The sequence below is a fragment of the Gobio gobio genome, assembly GCF_949357685.1.
Source record: "Gobio gobio genome assembly, chromosome: 16".
Taxonomy (NCBI): Eukaryota; Metazoa; Chordata; class Actinopteri; order Cypriniformes; family Gobionidae; genus Gobio; species Gobio gobio.
This window is the reverse complement of record NC_137109.1, coordinates 3,364,204-3,386,228: the sequence shown is the minus strand read 5'-3', so window position 1 is coordinate 3,386,228 and position 22,025 is coordinate 3,364,204. Positions and strand designations below refer to the sequence as shown.

Genomic DNA, 22,025 nt, shown 5'->3' with positions numbered 1-22,025 from the left:
AATTATTAATTTACAATATGCACACATTTGTTACTATTAATCTTATGCCTAATCTGAAGAAAACGGCTTTGTTAATATTTCTTGTTTGTTAATTATATTATAAATGACATTACATTAGGCCTATTTCAAAATTAGACAAAAGTTTATTAATTTGGCTGAATATTTTTGTCATTTGTTTAACATTTCTGACTTAAAGAAGCAGCTCAAATATGAAATGTTTAGTTTAGCTTCATATCTCTCACTTGACATCGAGTCGCTGCTAAGATTCAGCTTAGCCTCAGCAGCTTCTGTGAACATAAAGCCCGCCTACTCTGATTTGATTGGTTTTCTCAAATATGTTGACATTGACAAGCGGTGACAGACCAATGAGAGCTCAGATCAACACACACACACACACACCTCTGCTTCTGACGTGCGCTCTGCTCGGATTGAAGAACACACTGATTAAAGACGGGATGAAGGCGAAGCCTCCCGCAAGTTTCATATGTTATAAAGGTTATAAATATACATTTTTTAGGGGGGCTGGGCAGACGTTTAGCGCCTAGTGATGCCCATGATCATGAGTGTCTATGGGTTTTACCTGATCTCTGATCAGTTTTACACATGTACAGATGTTTTAATGAGACATTAGTAAAGGGTGTCCAAAGTCCGGCCCGCAGTGTGTCTTTTAGAATATATAATATGTGGCCCGCCACGCATAATTTACAAATCCTGCAGTTTCACGATGTCAACACAAGGTGGCGGTGCTAGACTTTAGGCCAGGGAAACATTAACACGCCAAAAGCAGAACAAAGCAGCGCTAACTCTGAACAAATGTGTTTACTCGCTGAGTGTCTCGATCACATGACCACTGAACAGCCAATGAGAAGCGAGTTCAGCGCTGAGGTCTCCGGTACTTAATTTAGTTTAGAGTTAAACTGCTCTAATCAACAACACTAATGTGCAAATCAGGAGAAACCCTGAGCCATCATTGATCATCTGAGGAGCTGTACCCGCGGCCATCTGACACAAATCAACATTAATAGCTCATTTTACTACATGATTTATTTATTAAATGAGTAATAAAGGCCGCATTACAGACTGTTTTTGGCATAAACCTGCAGTTTTGTGCATTTGTATTTATATGTTTATAGACTGAAGACCATAAAGCCGCTCTAGATCTGACTTTCTGCCATGTGTGCACTGCAGAACATGCCCTCATTAGTGTGTGTGTGTCGTTTCTAGCCTAAATCTAAGTTAAATCACAGAAGATATTGTTTCTTGTTTTCTGGAAAATAAAATGAAATTGAAGTGAGTTTCTGCTTCAAACAAGCTAAACTATCTGCCAATGGGGTACGAAGATAATCTTGATTCTGCCCAAACACATCATTTTGCTTGTTTTAAGGAAAAACTCGATTCATTTTGGTTTTTCACCAGAAATGAAGAAGAAATATCGTATGTCATTTTCGTTAGTAAAGCATCTTGATTGATGAATGTTTAGATATTTGGACTGGAAATGAGAAAGGTATTTTAGTGCAGTGTGGTTTGATCTAAAGAGAACACTCGCTCATTTAAATAACAATAGAGTTATAACTCACTAATAATATTTACATTTCACTCATTCAAACTTATTGGTTGATGAAAGTTTTACAGATATTGTTAAATATCTATAAATGTACATCTGTGTCCCATCTCAAGCTACTGTCAGCTCAAGCTTTCGTCAAATCTGCCATGTTTCCAAGAAACAAAACATGTAATATAATAGAAAAGGGACCGGCCCCTGGGTGTGTCCACTACATCTAATCTGGCCCACTTTAAGAAAGTTTGGACCCCCCTGCTTTAGTGTAAATAAAAGGAATAATAGTAGTCAATAGTCTCTTATTGGCCTGTTTATCAATCAAAACAAGCCCTGAATATTGATAAAAGAACCCATACAGACACTTGATATTTAAATGTGTTTATAAAAGGTGTTTATGCAGTTTTGTTGCGTTTACTCAGTTCTGACCAGCAGAGGTCACCAGCGTGTGCTGTTGCCAAACGGTGAATCATTTTGGTTCAATTGATTTGAAGCTGTGAAAAGCGTAGTTTCCCCCATCATTAGCTGTCACACTGCACACACTCTTCAGGAAGGGCTTGAGGAACATGATGAAGAGTTCAAGGTGTTGTCCTGACCACCCCGATCCAGCTGGACCAATGACAATAATAGCAGATTAGCCCAACAGTATTAGGTCATAATGTTTTGGCTCATGGGTGTATATTTGAGTGATTAAGTGCAATGCATTATCTGTTGTGTTTTGATTTTTTTAGGAAATCCCATTCAATGTGTCTCAGAGTTCAGAGGACGACGGCTTCTCACAGGCGTCTCACTCTTCTAGACCAGCGTCTCAGGAGGAGATCAGACTGGCCTGCAACACACTGTCCACACGGTACACACACTCACACACTCACACACACACACACACACACACACACTCACACACACACACACACACACACACACACACTCACACACACACACACACACACACACACACACACATACGGGTTTATGTGTATTACAAGGACACTTCAGCCCAAACCAGTTTTTTGCTGTATTAGGGGGACACCCCTTTGCACTTGCTCTACAGAGTTGTGGTGCATATCAAAAAATTTTGTTTTAGCCACACAACACAGATTTCACTTCAGAATTAGTTTACACTCAACACAAGTGATAATATAACAACCTGACAAAATACACAATTATGAGGACATATTATAATTACATGCAAGCCCCGCCTATGACACAAACCATTATTATAAGGACAGTAGCTATAACACACACACACACATGTTATTATCGTGTATTAAAGGGACACAAATGTATTAATAGGACATATCTAAACATACACAAAATCAATGCATTGAGTATTGAAATGACATCGCTGACCTGAGGACAAATGGCTTATCACGTCAATATATTAGTGAACCCTCATGAGACTACTGTCAGTCAAACCTTATAGTCACAAAGTTCTGGTCTGTTAATAATGCCCTGAATATCTAAATCCTTTAAAAAGGTAGTAAACAGTTTTCTGACTTCTAAACTTTAAAAGCCTCCACAGCCCCGTTCTGAATTCAGACACACTTGATCAGTTTAAGTCTACAGACTCATCTCTTTAACCATGCATACACATAATTCAATGCAAAAACAATATAATGCCACAATAATTAGCTCAATCAGAATCAAGAGTAATTCTTTTTCTGTTCATCTTTTTACACTAAGTGTGAATGTGTGAGCTTTGTCTTATCCTTGGACAACCAAGCCATATATTTTATATGCACCCCCTAGAACACCATTAATTGAAAACTTAAAAACGCAAACACAAGCGTGAAAACATTGTGTATTATAAGGACAAAAGTGATCTATGAGGACAAACGGTTTAACACACACACACACACAAACGTGAAAACATTGTGTATTATAAGGACAAAGGTGATCTATGAGGACAAACGGTTTAACACACACACACAAACGTGAAAACATTGTGTATTATAAGGACAAAGGTGATCTATGAGGACAAACGGTTTAACACACACACACAAACGTGAAAACATTGTGTATTATAAGGACAAAGGTGATCTATGAGGACAAACGGTTTAACACACACACACAAACGTGAAAACATTGTGTATTATAAGGACAAAAGTGATCTATGAGGACAAACGGTTTAACACACACACAAACGTGAAAACATTGTGTATTATAAGGACAAAGGTGATCTATGAGGACAAACGGTTTAACACACACACACAAACGTTAAAACATTGTGTATTATAAGGACAAAGGTGATCTATGAGGACAAACGGTTTAACACACACACACAAATGTGAAAACATTGTGTATTATAAGGACAAAGGTGATCTAGGAGGACAAATGGTTTAACACAAACACGAAAAGTTTAACGCTAACCACTAGGCCATTTTTATATATATATATATGTGTGTGTGTGTGTATAGGAACATAAAACAGTACACCAAGTACGGGAACAAGAAGCAAAGTTTAATGTGTGCTTTTTCAAATACAAAAATAAAAAATAACTAAAATGCGAATTGAGGTAAAGCACTTTATCATTTCCCTTTGATAAACTTAAAGGATTAGTTCACTTTTAAATAAACTTTTGCTGATAATTTCCTCACCCCCATGTCATCCAAGATGTCCATGTCTTTCTTTTTTGCGGTCGAAAAGAAATTAATGTTTTTGATGAAAGCATTTCTCCATATAATGGACTTCGATGGGCATCATTCTGTTCAAGGTCCAAATGACAGTTTCAGTGCAGCTTCAAAAGGGCTTTAAAGGTCCCGTTCTTCGTGTTTATTTGAAGCTTTGATTGTGTTTACAGTGTGCAATATAACATGTGTTCATGTTTCGCGTGTAAAAAAAACCCAGTATTTTTAACACAATTTACTCATCTGTACACCGCTGTTCTCACTGTCCTCAAAACGGCTGATGAGTTCCTTTATTCTATGAAGTCCCTCCTTCAGAAACACGTAACGAGTTCTGATTGTGCCAGCGGTTCCTGTGTTGTGATTCGACAGCAGCTTAGCGCACGTGGAAAGGTCACGCCTCTTAACGGGAGATGTATGCGCTTAATGATCTCTACAGCGTCCCTGGGAAAGCCAAACAAAGGTGATTTGACTCCGGGATGAAAATAACAGCGTCTCGACGACATGGCGACAAACACACTCAAACGCAACACTTCCTTTTCTCCACGCGACACTTCCTCTTCTCCACGTGGAACAGCAACAAGACCACGCCCCCTTTTTTCGCGTATTCTTGTGGGCGGAGGTTAGTCTGTTCTACTGCTCTACTGACGTAATTAAAGCAGGCTGTACCAGGATGTAGTCCAAGCCGGCCGTTCGCTGTAGGCTTTGAAAGGGAACTTCTGTTAAATAAAATATCTCGCTTGGCATTGAACTTTGAGCTTTATAATTTTACAGGTATTATTTATGCTCTAACAGCAACATTACACACTAACTAAAGTTTGAACAATGGGATCACGAAGAACAGGACCTTTAAATAATACCAAACGACACCAGACGATTTACACTGAAACTCATTTGGACCTTGAACAGAATGATGCCCATCGAAGTCCATTATATGGAGAAATGCTTTCATCAAAAACATTAAAGGTCCCGTTTTCGTGTTTTTTTTTAAGCTTTGATTGTGTTTACAGTGTGCAATATAACATGTGTTCATGTTTCGCGTGTAAAAAAACACAGTATTTTTCACACAATTTACTCATCTGTACACCGCTGTTCTCACTGTCCTAAAAACGGCTGATGAGTTCCTTGTTCTATGAAGTCCCTCCTTCAGAAATACGTAACAAGTTCTGATTGTGCCAGCGGTTCCTGTATTGTGATTCGACCGCAGCTTAGCGCACGTTGCCCGGTTCCTGTGTTGTGATTGGACAGCAGCTTAGCGCACGTTGCCCGGTTCCCGTGTTGTGATTGGACAGCAGCTTAGCGCACGTTGCCCGGTTCCCGTGTTGTGATTGGACAGCAGCTTAGCGCACGTTGCCCGGTTCCCGTGTTGTGATTGGACAGCAGCTTAGCGCACGTTGCACGGAAAGGTCACGCCTCTTACCGTAACGGGGAGATGTATGCGTTCAATAATCTCTACAGCGTCCCTGGGAAAGCCAAACAAAGGTGATTTGACTCCGGGATGAAAATAACAGCGTCTCGACGACATGGCGACAAACACACTCAAACGCAACACTTCCTCTTCTCCACGTGGGTGAGCAACAAGACCACGCCCCCTTTTTAGCGTATTCTTGTGGGCGGAGGTTAGTCTGTTCTACTGACGTAATTAAAGAAAGAAGTACCAGGATGTAGTCCAAACCGGCCGTTCGCTGTAGGCTTTGAAAGGGAACTTCTGTTAAATAAAATACAGTCCCTCCAGAAAAACGCGATTAGGCGATCGCAAGAGCTAATGCATAATCAGCCAAAGTCTGCATATTTATGCGGGGACAGCATTTTTTTCCAAATACGCCGCACTTTCTCTGCGTAAATTGCCTATTTCCGCGTGCAAAATATTTGGGGCTAGCATGATTTCATAATCCCCGCATTTTCGTTGCAATAAAGTCACATATATTAGTAGAAAGTTGAAAAATGTTCGTTTACTTCACACAAGAGCCCCCATTTCCCCCTGTTGCCATGGGAACGCTTTGAAGTGACGCCACCCGACGCCAACGGTCATCGAAAAGCTGCAAACCCCGTGGAGAAACCATAGATATCGGTGAAACCAGAACGCACCTTAAGACAGCTGGCTAAAAAAAAAAAATTTAACCTTTAAACTGCGGAAGAATAATAGTTTAATTCTATAGTTTAGAGCAATAGAGCAAGCACGATTTCACTTTTCTAACTTTAGCTAGTGTGTAATGTTGCTGTTTGAGCATAAACAACATCTGGAAAGTTACAACGTTCAAAGTTTAAAGCAAAGGGAGATATTTGCTTTTAAAGAAATCTATTTCTAAGGACTACAGCAAACGGCCGCTAGGGACTACTAGACATTCCTCAGGGGTCTCTGACATCACCAGCCCAAATATTTGCATAAACCCCTCCTCCAAGAATATTAAATAAGGGTGGGCGAGGCCATTTTGTATCGCCGCGGGGAATAGTTGTTGCTGTGGTATAGTTAGTAGGCTGGAGTGTTGTTGCCAATGCCGACGAAACGCTGTTATTTTCATCCAGACTGCAGGTCCACTTTGTTCAGCCTTCCTAGGGACGGGGGGGTTGCAGTGCATTTAACATTCAACATGTTATATGCATGTGTGTATGAGACAGAGGGGAACAGGTCGCATCTGCAGCAGATATATGCTGCCCATCATAAATCAAAGCACGAGACAGACAGGGGTCGGAGGAGAAGACTGGAAAATGTGACAGAATGGACAATATTTGCCTGTATTTGCAATCCACGAGCCGCGGTTCAGCTGCACGGGACACACACTGCCAGTGTGAGCGCCGCTGATCCACTGGAGCTCACAACTCCGAAAACGCCAGATAAAATGTACAAATAGGCACTCTTTATATAAATAAACCACAGATTTGAGCTTTAAACAACTACATTATCGACTGAAAAAGTCTTAAAACTCCGTTTTGTCACACATTAACAGTAGATTTTAACAAAAAAAAGATGTGTAGCAGCCCATGTCAGCCATTTCTCAACGAGACGAGCCGCTGGCAGAAGCCCCGCCCATGACACGGATTTGCGTCTGTTGTGCAGTGAATGTCACACGCGAATGAAGCGAATTTCACCCGCGAATGAAGCGAGTAAACTCAAAATGTTCAAGCGTCCACCTTCGCGCGAATAGCGCGATTTATTTGCGTCAATCGCGTCCGGTGTGAACGCCACATGAGACGGGCGTGCGCGGCTCCCGCTGCACATGTTCAATGAGTTCAATGCAGGATTCGCACAACGGCTTGTCCTGAAAGATGGATTTAAAAACAGAAGCTGTTTACGGGCCACAACCTGTAAGTGTGATTTATTTTTCTTCGCAGTGTTTTCCTGTAATAGTTTGTATTGTTAATTGTACGTTAGCAAGGAAATAAACAGATGACAACGCTCATTTGGCTCTGCAAACCAGTTCGTTAAATGCTCATTCATACTTAACGTTATCCGACAAACACTTAACGTTACAAACTGCTCAAATTTGTATGGTTTTTATAGACGCCATTGTACTACCCAAAGCACAGGCTAGTAGCCTGAGGCTACCGGTAAAGGGAAGGGGCGTGGCGTCTCCGACATACGTGCACTAGGCGGTTAGCGAATCACAACACACTGGGCCAGCTAACCAATCTGAGCCCATTGCGTATTTTTGAGGAACCGGCTTCATACAACCCGGAAACCATCAGACCGTTTTTACAAGGAGGGACAGAGCAGTGTAGAATAAAGGTCAAATATATGAAAAATAATGCTTTTTTTTTAAACGAAGCATGAACACATGTTACATTCCACCCCACAAACACAATCAAGCCTTCGAAAGAATGTGTTTTACCACCCCTTTAAAAGTAGTGTAGTTTAGGGGGATGGAATTGGCATCCCCAACCGCTTGGACTGTTCCAATATGGTGAATTACCTACGCATAACGGCTCATAGAAACAGATGCTAAGGCGGCTTGATCTACAGATCTAATAAAGTGTTTATTGTACATTTTTGTTGGTGTTTTTTACTAGCTTGTTCATGCTCTTCCCTACTGCTGTGCTGCTTCTTCTTCTTCTTCTTCTTCTTCTTCTTCTTCTTCTTCTTCTTCTTACATTTTTGGTAAACTGCTTAAAAACAAAACAGAAACATGTGCACATCTAATTTAAATCAATCAAGCAAATGCAAAAAGTGATCCAGAATCTCAAATTCTAGATATGCCACTGATTTTTTAGCTTCGACTAACATTTATATATCTTTAAAATCGATTAGTAGTTAAAAACTTCCATCTTGTCTTACCAGCAGATTCAAGGTCAGGGCTTTCCAAGGCTAATAATCCAAGAATAAAATAATACTGTAATATACAGTAGGCACTGCTTGGTCTACATGAACTGAATCAAACCTTGCTAAACATGCTAGTTAAATGAGATTAATGCCCATACCTTCTGAGGTGCCTGGAAGATCCTCGACAGGTCGCCTAACTCGCTTCAGTGCTGTGGTATGAATAATATAGTTTAATATTAAGGTTTTGGTGTCACATGTTTATTTATATACAAGAATAAACTAGAGTAAACACCATGATGGCTAGATCTCATCTCACTATTCTTTTAACCAGTCTAATAATTATCTTTGGTCTAGGCTTGTTTGAATGATTGCTAGTCTTTCCTAAAGTGTTGAGTGGCTGTTTTGGCCTGCTTGTTTTGTAATAGGGAAGCAGGTTTGTACCATTAAAATTTTTTACCATTCTTTTAAGATTAATGTTTAATTGCTTTCCCAACCTGTATATACACCGATCAGGTATAACATTAAGACCCCCCTTCTAATATTATGTTGGTTACACAGTAAATATGAGGACATTATACACAACACGTATCCCTATCTGACTGTAGAACCCTCACCTGGATCTTCACTCAGCCCCCACAACATGACATCAACAGTAAATATGAGGACATTATACACAACACGTATCCCTATCTGACTGTAGAACCCTCACCTGGATCTTCACTCAACCCCCACAACATGACATCAACAGTAAATATGAGGACATTATACACAACACGTATCCCTATCTGACTGTAGAACCCTCACCTGGATCTTCACTCAGCCCCCACAACATGACATCAACAGTAAATATGAGGACATTATACACAACACGTATCCCTATCTGACTGTAGAACCCTCACCTGGATCTTCACCCAACCCCCACAACATGACATCAACAGTAAATATGAGGACATTATACTAGGGATGCACCGAATATTCGGCCACCGAAAATTTTCGGCCGAAAATGGCCCAAAAGTGCATTTTCGGTTTTCGGCCGAAATACTTTTATCACCGAAACAACACGGCCGAAATGTTGTGATGACGCAAACAGAAACCGCGACCTGCACGTGCTTGTCTGAAGCAGTATATTTGAGAAACACCCACGTCAGCTCCATGTACAAGCACTGACAGCCAGAGCTCATGTTCTCGATGAGAAGAGGAACAGACTTCACTGTGAGTTCCCACACCAACATCGATCAACATGTATCACGAAATTCAAATGATAAATGCCGTTTTGACGCTCTTTAATGTGGCATCACTGATCACATCACAGTTCAAGCCGCGGCGCGCGCGCGCGTGAACGCGATCATCTGTGAGCGCGATCGATCATCTCTTCCTTAAGAATAAACATGAATGAACATCTAAGGTATGTTGAGGATACATTAACACTTACTGTCACGTATCATATGTGGTGTAATCGCTCAATCAGTGTTTCAACAGCGAAAAGACGTCAATATAACTGCTTGTAAACTAGCCTAAACAATGTCATGCAACTTTAGCATCACATTTACCTCAGGCAGTCATTCAGTGTCCACAGAATTTTATTCACTAGAGTAAATCAACTCTTTCACTAAATATATGACCTATATTAGCCGTTATATTCATTATATTCTACTTAACCTGTTAATGATATCTTGATTATTTCCTGTATGTTTAAATAAACCTGTCATGAAAATGACAGACACTGTGTATAAATGATTATATTTCAACAACGAATTGGAGAAAAAACAATTTTATTATTAGATTATTAGTTATTGCAAAAACTGCCTTATGTGAAGTTTGCATGTTTGCGTACTATGTTATTTGAGTGTTGATTATTAGACCTAAAAATAAATAGCAACTGAATTTAGGCTAATAGTTTGGGCTCTGCTGTTAACCTTTAATATTAATGTGCAAGTAAGGGCTCCCTATATAGTTTACAGCAATATCTTCAATACACTTTTAGTTATAATTTAATTCATTTAAGAACAGATACTTTTTTTTCCAGTAAACCAATAAAAATAAATAAAAAGTCATTTTGTAAAACTGCTGTACCGAACCGTCAGTTTTGTGTACCGTTACACCCCTATTCTACAGTTAACATATGGGCTATGGCAGTCTTTGCTTTGATACACTATTATGTTGAAGGCCTACAGAGAAGATAGTTTTATCTTTAAGCAGTTGCACTTGTTCTGAATGCACTTTCTTGTAGTAGTCCTACAGAGAAAAATTTTAAATGCACTAGACCTAAATGTACTTTGTTTTTATGAGAGAACATTTAATTTTAAAATCTTTCTGTAGGCCTGTACATTATTATTTAATGCACAAATGAGTGGGGTCAAGTTAAACATTTTAGTTTGAATTTTATTTTATACTGTGCATTGTTGCAATGTGCTAAATAAATATTGGCATAATTTGTAATTGATTTATTCTTTGAAACTTTAATATTAATTTATGCAATTACAATGCCTTGATTTTAGTAAAGTTAGTAAACAGTCATAACCATAAATGCAATGGTACTAATAATTGGCATAATTTATTTCGGTGTTTCGGTTTTCGGTTTTCGGCCTTGGTTTCCTCTTTTTCGGTTTTCGGTTTCGGCCAAGAATTTTCATTTCGGTGCATCCCTACATTATACACAACACGTATCCCTATCTGACTGTAGAACCCTCACCTGGATCTTCACTCAACCCCCACAACATGACATCAACAGTAAATATGAGGACATTATACACAACACGTATCCCTATCTGACTGTAGAACCCTCACCTGGATCTTCACCCAACCCCCACAACATGACATCAACAGTAAATATGAGGACATTATACACAACACGTATCCCTATCTGACTGTAGAACCCTCACCTGGATCTTCACCCAACCCCCACAACATGACATCAACAGTAAATATGAGGACATTATACACAACACGTATCCCTATCTGACTGTAGAACCCTCACCTGGATCTTCACTCAGCCCCCACAACATGACATCAACAGTAAATATGAGGACATTATACACAACACGTATCCCTATCTGACTGTAGAACTCTCACCTGGATCTTCACCCAACCCCCACAACATGACATCAACAGTAAATATGAGGACATTATACACAACACGTATCCCTATCTGACTGTAGAACCCTCACCTGGATCTTCACTCAACCCCCACAACATGACATCAACAGTAAATATGAGGACATTATACACAACACGTATCCCTATCTGACTGTAGAACCCTCACCTGGATCTTCACTCAACCCCCACAACATGACATCAACAGTAAATATGAGGACATTATACACAACACGTATCCCTATCTGACTGTGGAACCCTCACCTGGATCTTCACTCAACCCCCACAACATGACATCAACAGTAAATATGAGGACATTATACACAACACGTATCCCTATCTGACTGTAGAACCCTCACCTGGATCTTCACCCAACCCCCACAACATGACATCAACAGTAAATATGAGGACATTATACACAACACGTATCCCTATCTGACTGTAGAACCCTCACCTGGATCTTCACTCAACCCCCACAACATGACATCAACAGTAAATATGAGGACATTATACACAACACGTATCCCTATCTGACTGTAGAACCCTCACCTGGATCTTCACCCATCCCCCACAACATGACATCAACAGTAAATATGAGGACATTATACACAACACGTATCCATATCTGACTGTAGAACCCTCACCTGGATCTTCACTCAACCCCCACAACATGACATCAACAGTAAATATGAGGACATTATACACAACACGTATCCCTATCTGACTGTGGAACCCTCACCTGGATCTTCACTCAACCCCCACAACATGACATCAACAGTAAATATGAGGACATTATACACAACACGTATCCCTATCTGACTGTAGAACTCTCACCTGGATCTTCACTCAACCCCCACAACATGACATCAACAGTAAATATGAGGACATTATACACAACACGTATCCCTATCTGAGTGTAGAACCCTCACCTGGATCTTCACTCAACCCCCACAACATGACATCAACAGTAAATATGAGGACATTATACACAACACGTATCCCTATCTGACTGTAGAACCCTCACCTGGATCTTCACTCAACCCCCACAACATGACATCAACAGTAAATATGAGGACATTATACACAACACGTATCCCTATCTGACTGTAGAACCCTCACCTGGATCTTCACTCAACCCCCACAACATGACATCAACAGTAAATATGAGGACATTATACACAACACGTATCCCTATCTGACTGTAGAACCCTCACCTGGATCTTCACTCAACCCCCACAACATGACATCAACAGTAAATATGAGGACATTATACACAACACGTATCCCTATCTGACTGTGGAACCCTCACCTGGATCTTCACTCAACCCCCACAACATGACATCAACAGTAAATATGAGGACATTATACACAACACGTATCCCTATCTGACTGTGGAACCCTCACCTGGATCTTCACTCAACCCCCACAACATGACATCAACAGTAAATATGAGGACATTATACACAACACGTATCCCTATCTGACTGTAGAACCCTCACCTGGATCTTCACTAAACCCCCACAACATGACATCAACAGTAAATATGAGGACATTTTACACAACACGTATCCCTATCTGACTGTAGAACCCTCACCTGGATCTTCACTCAGCCCCCACAACATGACATCAACAGTAAATATGAGGACATTATACACAACACGTATCCCTATCTGACTGTAGAACCCTCACCTGGATCTTCACCCATCCCCCACAACATGACATCAACAGTAAATATGAGGACATTATACACAACACGTATCCCTATCTGACTGTAGAACCCTCACCTGGATCTTCACTCAACCCCCACAACATGACATCAACAGTAAATATGAGGACATTATACACAACACGTATCCCTATCTGACTGTAGAACCCTCACCTGGATCTTCACCCAACCCCCACAACAAGACATCAACAGTAAATATGAGGACATTATACACAACACGTATCCCTATCTGACTGTAGAACCCTCACCTGGATCTTCACTCAACCCCCACAACATGACATAAACAGTAAATATGAGGACATTATACACAACACGTATCCCTATCTGACTGTAGAACCCTCACCTGGATCTTCACCCAACCCCCACAACATGACATCAACAGTAAATATGAGGACATTATACACAACACGTATCCATATCTGACTGTAGAACCCTCACCTGGATCTTCACTCAACCCCCACAACATGACATCAACAGTAAATATGAGGACATTATACACAACACGTATCCCTATCTGACTGTGGAACCCTCACCTGGATCTTCACTCAACCCCCACAACATGACATCAACAGTAAATATGAGGACATTATACACAACACGTATCCCTATCTGACTGTAGAACTCTCACCTGGATCTTCACTCAACCCCCACAACATGACATCAACAGTAAATATGAGGACATTATACACAACACGTATCCCTATCTGAGTGTAGAACCCTCACCTGGATCTTCACTCAACCCCCACAACATGACATCAACAGTAAATATGAGGACATTATACACAACACGTATCCCTATCTGACTGTAGAACCCTCACCTGGATCTTCACTCAACCCCCACAACATGACATCAACAGTAAATATGAGGACATTATACACAACACGTATCCCTATCTGACTGTAGAACCCTCACCTGGATCTTCACTCAACCCCCACAACATGACATCAACAGTAAATATGAGGACATTATACACAACACGTATCCCTATCTGACTGTGGAACCCTCACCTGGATCTTCACTCAACCCCCACAACATGACATCAACAGTAAATATGAGGACATTATACACAACACATATCCCTATCTGACTGTAGAACCCTCACCTGGATCTTCACTCAACCCCCACAACATGACATCAACAGTAAATATGAGGACATTATACACAACACGTATCCCTATCTGACTGTAGAACCCTCACCTGGATCTTCACTCAACCCCCACAACATGACATCAACAGTAAATATGAGGACATTATACACAACACGTATCCCTATCTGACTGTAGAACCCTCACCTGGATCTTCACTCAACCCCCACAACATGACATCAACAGTAAATATGAGGACATTATACACAACACGTATCCCTATCTGACTGTGGAACCCTCACCTGGATCTTCACTCAACCCCCACAACATGACATCAACAGTAAATATGAGGACATTATACACAACACATATCCCTATCTGACTGTAGAACCCTCACCTGGATCTTCACTCAACCCCCACAACATGACATCAACAGTAAATATGAGGACATTATACACAACACGTATCCCTATCTGACTGTAGAACCCTCACCTGGATCTTCACCCAACCCCCACAACATGACATCAACAGTAAATATGAGGACATTATACACAACACGTATCCCTATCTGACTGTGGAACCCTCACCTGGATCTTCACTCAACCCCCACAACATGACATCAACAGTAAATATGAGGACATTATACACAACACGTATCCCTATCTGACTGTAGAACTCTCACCTGGATCTTCACTCAACCCCCACAACATGACATCAACAGTAAATATGAGGACATTATACACAACACGTATCCCTATCTGAGTGTAGAACCCTCACCTGGATCTTCACTCAACCCCCACAACATGACATCAACAGTAAATATGAGGACATTATACACAACACGTATCCCTATCTGAGTGTAGAACCCTCACCTGGATCTTCACTCAACCCCCACAACATGACATCAACAGTAAATATGAGGACATTATACACAACACGTATCCCTATCTGACTGTGGAACCCTCACCTGGATCTTCACTCAACCCCCACAACATGACATCAACAGTAAATATGAGGACATTATACACAACACATATCCCTATCTGACTGTAGAACCCTCACCTGGATCTTCACTCAACCCCCACAACATGACATCAACAGTAAATATGAGGACATTATACACAACACGTATCCCTATCTGACTGTAGAACCCTCACCTGGATCTTCACCCAACCCCCACAACATGACATCAACAGTAAATATGAGGACATTATACACAACACGTATCCCTATCTGACTGTGGAACCCTCACCTGGATCTTCACTCAACCCCCACAACATGACATCAACAGTAAATATAAGGACATTATACACAACACGTATCCCTATCTGACTGTAGAACCCTCACCTGGATCTTCACTCAACCCCCACAACATGACATCAACAGTAAATATGAGGACATTATACACAACACGTATCCCTATCTGACTGTAGAACCCTCACCTGGATCTTCACCCAACCCCCACAACATGACATCAACAGTAAATATGAGGACATTATACACAACACGTATCCCTATCTGACTGTAGAACCCTCACCTGGATCTTCACCCAACCCCCACAACATGACATCAACAGTAAATATGAGGACATTATACACAACACATATCCCTATCTGACTGTAGAACCCTCACCTGGATCTTCACCCAACCCCCACAACATGACATCAACAGTAAATATGAGGACATTTTACACAAAACGTATCCCTATCTGACTGTAGAACCCTCACCTGGATCTTCACCCAACCCCCACAACATGACATCAACAGTAAATATGAGGACATTATACACAAAACATATCCCTATCTGACTGTAGAACCCTCACCTGGATCTTCACCCAACCCCCACAACATGACATCAACAGTAAATATGAGGACATTATACACAACACATATCCCTATCTGACTGTAGAACCCTCACCTGGATCTTCACTCAACCCCCACAACATGACATCAACAGTAAATATGAGGACATTATACACAACACGTATCCCTATCTGACTGTAGAACCCTCACCTGGATCTTCACTCAACCCCCACAACATGACATCAACAGTAAATATGAGGACATTATACACAACACGTATCCCTATCTGACTGTAGAACCCTCACCTGGATCTTCACTCAACCCCCACAACATGACATCAACAGTAAATATGAGGACATTATACACAACACGTATCCCTATCTGACTGTGGAACCCTCACCTGGATCTTCACTCAACCCCCACAACATGACATCAACAGTAAATATGAGGACATTATACACAACACGTATCCCTATCTGACTGTAGAACCCTCACCTGGATCTTCACTCAACCCCCACAACATGACATCAACAGTAAATATGAGGACATTATACACAACACGTATCCCTATCTGACTGTAGAACCCTCACCTGGATCTTCACTCAACCCCCACAACATGACATCAACAGTAAATATGAGGACATTATACACAACACGTATCCCTATCTGACTGTAGAACCCTCACCTGGATCTTCACTCAACCCCCACAACATGACATCAACAGTAAATATGAGGACATTATACACAACACGTATCCCTATCTGACTGTAGAACCCTCACCTGGATCTTCACCCAACCTCCACAACATGACATCAACAGTAAATATGAGGACATTATACACAACACGTATCCCTATCTGACTGTAGAACCCTCACCTGGATCTTCACCCAACCCCAACACCATGACATCAACAGTAAATATGAGGACATTATACACAACACGTATCCCTATCTGACTGTAGAACCCTCACCTGGATCTTCACTCAACCTCCACAACATGACATCAACAGTAAATATGAGGACATTATACACAACACGTATCCCTATCTGACTGTGGAACCCTCACCTGGATCTTCACCCAACCCCCACAACATGACATCAACAGTAAATATGAGGACATTATACACAACACGTATCCCTATCTGACTGTAGAACCCTCACCTGGATCTTCACTCAACCCCCACAACATGACATCAACAGTAAATATGAGGACATTATACACAACACGTATCCCTATCTGACTGTAGAACCCTCACCTGGATCTTCACCCAACCTCCACAACATGACATCAACAGTAAATATGAGGACATTATACACAACACGTATCCCTATCTGACTGTAGAACCCTCACCTGGATCTTCACCCAACCCCAACACCATGACATCAACAGTAAATATGAGGACATTATACACAACACGTATCCCTATCTGACTGTAGAACCCTCACCTGGATCTTCACTCAACCCCCACAACATGACATCAACAGTAAATATGAGGACATTATACACAACACGTATCCCTATCTGACTGTGGAACCCTCACCTGGATCTTCACCCAACCCCCACAACATGACATCAACAGTAAATATGAGGACATTATACACAACACGTATCCCTATCTGACTGTAGAACCCTCACCTGGATCTTCACTCAACCCCCACAACATGACATCAACAGTAAATATGAGGACATTATACACAATTCGTGATCCATTAAGGGAAACGCCTGTTTTACACTGCACATGTAAGCAGTATATTGATGATGTGGGGGCATAAAGGGTTTATTCACTATAGGAGAGAGTGATTTGTGATGCAATCATTTTTCCTTTTTTTCATATTTGGGAATGGCGAATGAAATGTGTAGTTTGAAGCCCTTCTCCTTTACTGTTCTTGATGTATGGCTTCTGTGTGAGTGACTAAACACACAACATTGCTCCCTATTAAAGCAACATGCGCTTGATGGAACAAAGCTGGCTGAGATTTTAGCGGAAATATGTCATCGCCACATAAGCATATACCCCAGTCAGCATGAGCAACGCAGTAAAAATAGACTTGGCTCTGAAATTATGTAGGGCCCTATAAATTCCGCGATCACGGATGGGCAGACGGAATCGCAGAATTGGCATATTAACGCGGAATCTAGTGTTAACACGGAATTTCACAGAATTTTACATATTTGGAATGCAATGCTGTTTTGTGTGGGAGAAGAACGCATGTCTGGGGAAAATGCAGACCGGGGGAAGCACAACCCCTCCCGTCATTTCAGCCCCCCCTTCAAAACAATGAAAGCATGGCAAAGCGGATCACCACGGCTCTGCTTTCGCTGGCGAAAAAGTTAAGAAACTCAACGCTAAGCCCTCGGTACCGAGCAGTTCCCTCGCGGGGAGTACTTACTGTATTTTCCCTTGCTTTTAATTCACTTTAATGTACTGTATGGAAAATTTCTTAAATTAACTTGTGAGAAAATGAGATGCGCGGGACAGCGTCAGATCTGCGTCATGTTCGTCAGTGGCCGTTTTTAAAGGGACAGGAGCACTGATGATGTCTGTCATTAATGTTCATCAAAGAACAAAAGGAACAGAGACAAATGTAGCTTTAATGATGAATAATCTAGATTATTTATGCAGTTAATAAAGGTGTTGATAACTTTATTCAATTTCTATTTAGGCTATGTCTAACAGGGCTAGGCCATGGGTAAATATAACATTTATTATAATGGATTTATGTAAAGATTGTTTTAAAAGTTTTTTTAAAGCCTAATAAATGTTAAATTGGTATCTTTCAGTGATACTGTAATGTAACGTCATTAATGTTTCAAAGAGACATTAGTATCAGTGATACTGGCCTTCATTCATAAAAATCTGCTGTCTTTAAAATTGTATCTACATTAATTTGGAGAGTAACTGAAATTAATACAATATCAAAATATTAAAAACTCCAATGTTTTTTAAATGCAATTAATCATGATTAATTACAGAATTTCTTTTATTAATTTGAATTGATCTATTCACAGCACTAATATTTTGTTGTGACTTGAGGTACTTAGAGTGCAGTGTTATGTTGCATCATGCAGTATTTGTCTTGAAGTACAGAGTAAATGTTTGTTTGTTTCCTCAATCAATTTTAGGTCATTCCTATGTTCTATTATATTAACATTAAAAGCACAATCTTTTTACGACTAAAATAACAGTTAAGGATAAAAAAATATATAATTCCCAAAAATTTTAATGGAAAAAAATGTAATTTGGGGAAATAAAACGGAATTTGGGAAAAAATAAAACCCTAATGATGGCTGCACTGCTTATGAATGCTTTGTGATTTGCTCTTAGGTGCCAAAAAAAGATGTGTTGCTTACGCATTGCTTACACGTGCGGTATGAAATGGGTGTAACTCTCTGAAGGACATTGGCTCTCTAGGAGCAGGATTCCTTTACCCTTATTAAAGGGTTAGTTCACCCAAAAATGAAAATTATGTCATTAATTACTCACCCTCATGTCGTTCGACACCCGTAAGACATTCGTTCATCTTCGGAACACAAATGAAGATATTTTTGTTGAAAGCTGATGCTGAGAAAGGCCTCCATTGACATTCAGTACATTTACACTCACAAGACCCATAAAAGGCACTAAAGACGCCGTTACAAAGTCCATCTCACTACAGTGGCTCTACAATAATTTTACAAAGCGACGACAATAGTTTTTGTGCGGAAAAAAAAAAATCTAAATAACGACTTTATTCAACACAAACTTTGGCCTCTGCCGTGAACTCACGAAGCACCACGACGCATGTGCGAGAATATGACGCAGATCCGGCATTCGGACACGTGACCCAGACGTGAGGAGATGTGTTTACAAGCAGAGGAAGACGCGCCGTATCTAAGCTGTTGAATTCTACATTGATCCTGCTTTAGGTCTTGGCGTAGAGCTCAATATGGGACTAAAGTGTGCATTTCATGGATTCCCGAACGCCGGTTCTGCGTCATATTCTCGCACATGCGTCGTGGTGGTTCATGAGTTCACGGCAGAGGTCAAAGTTTGTGTTGAATAAAGTCGTTATTTTGATTTTTTTTTGCGCACAAAAACTATTGTCGTCGCTTTGTAAAATTATTGTAGAGCCACTGTAGTGAGATGGACTTTGTAATAACGTGTTTAGTGCCTTTTATGGGTCTTGTGAGTGTAAATGTACTGTGACTGTGTGCGTGACTGTGTGCGTGACTGTGTGCGTGACAGTGTGCGTGACTGTGTGCCTGACTGTGTGCCTGACTGTGTGCGTGACAGTGTGCGTGACTGTGTGCGTGACTGTGTGCGTGACAGTGTGCGTGACTGTGTGCGTGACAGTGTGCGTGACTGTGTGCCTGACTGTGTGCGTGACTGTGTGCGTGACAGTGTGCGTGACTGTGTGCGTGACAGTGTGCGTGACAGTGTGCGTGACAGTGTGCGTGACTGTGTGCCTGACTGTGTGCGTGACAGTGTGCGTGACAGTGTGCGTGACTGTGTGCGTGACTGTGTGCGTGACTGTGTGCGTGACTGTGTGCGTGACTGTGTGCGTGACAGTGTGCGTGACAGTGTGCGTGACAGTGTGCCTGACTGTGTGCGTGACTGTGTGCGTGACTGTGTGCGTGACTGTGTGCGTGACTGTGTGCGTGACTGTGTGCGTGACAGTGTGCGTGACTGTGTGCGTGACTGTGTGCGTGACAGTGTGCGTGACTGTGTGCGTGACTGTGTGCGTGACAGTGTGCGTGACAGTGTGCGTGACAGTGTGCCTGACTGTGTGCGTGACTGTGTGCGTGACTGTGTGCGTGACTGTGTGCGTGACTGTGTGCGTGACTGTGTGCGTGACAGTGTGCGTGACAGTGTGCGTGACAGTGTGCGTGACTGTGTGCGTGACTGTGTGCGTGACTGTGTGCGTGACTGTGTGCGTGACAGTGTGCGTGACAGTGTGCGTGACAGTGTGCCTGACTGTGTGCGTGACTGTGTGCGTGACTGTGTGCGTGACTGTGTGCGTGACAGTGTGCGTGACAGTGTGCGTGACAGTGTGCGTGACTGTGTGCGTGACTGTGTGCGTGACAGTGTGCGTGACAGTGTGCGTGACAGTGTGCGTGACTGTGTGCGTGACTGTGTGCGTGACAGTGTGCGTGACTGTGTGCGTGACTGTGTGCGTGACTGTGTGCGTGACAGTGTGCGTGACAGTGTGCGTGACAGTGTGCCTGACTGTGTGCGTGACTGTGTGCGTGACTGTGTGCGTGACAGTGTGCGTGACTGTGTGCGTGACAGTGTGCGTGACTGTGTGCGTGACTGTGTGCGTGACAGTGTGCGTGACTGTGTGCGTGACTGTGTGCGTGACAGTGTGCGTGACAGTGTGCGTGACAGTGTGCCTGACTGTGTGCGTGACTGTGTGCGTGACTGTGTGCGTGACTGTGTGCGTGACTGTGTGCGTGACAGTGTGCGTGACAGTGTGCGTGACAGTGTGCGTGACTGTGTGCGTGACAGTGTGCGTGACAGTGTGCGTGACAGTGTGCGTGACAGTGTGCCTGACTGTGTGCGTGACTGTGTGCGTGACTGTGTGCGTGACTGTGTGCGTGACAGTGTGCGTGACAGTGTGCGTGACAGTGTGCGTGACTGTGTGCGTGACTGTGTGCGTGACTGTGTGCGTGACAGTGTGCGTGACAGTGTGCGTGACTGTGTGCGTGACTGTGTGCGTGACTGTGTGCGTGACTGTGTGCGTGACTGTGTGCGTGACTGTGTGCGTGACAGTGTGCGTGACTGTGTGCGTGACTGTGTGCGTGACTGTGTGACATGCATGTTTGAAGGAGAATATATAGAATAAAACGAGAAGACCCAAAATGCAGTCACTTTTCATGAACACTTACCATCTGCGATGCTTTA

At 41.9% G+C, this 22,025-nt stretch overlaps 1 protein-coding gene across 2 annotated transcripts in view; it reads left to right on the top strand.

Annotated features, from left to right (window-relative positions):
* flt4 (fms related receptor tyrosine kinase 4) overlaps positions 1 to 22,025 on the top strand; it is a 125,000-nt gene that overhangs the window by 94,078 nt on the left and 8,897 nt on the right. For both annotated transcript variants that reach the window (XM_079838385.1, XM_079838386.1), the window contains one exon: positions 2,287 to 2,405. In XM_079838385.1, the coding sequence (XP_079694511.1) occupies positions 2,287 to 2,405 (119 nt within the window). The remainder of the gene's footprint in view (positions 1 to 2,286; positions 2,406 to 22,025) is intronic.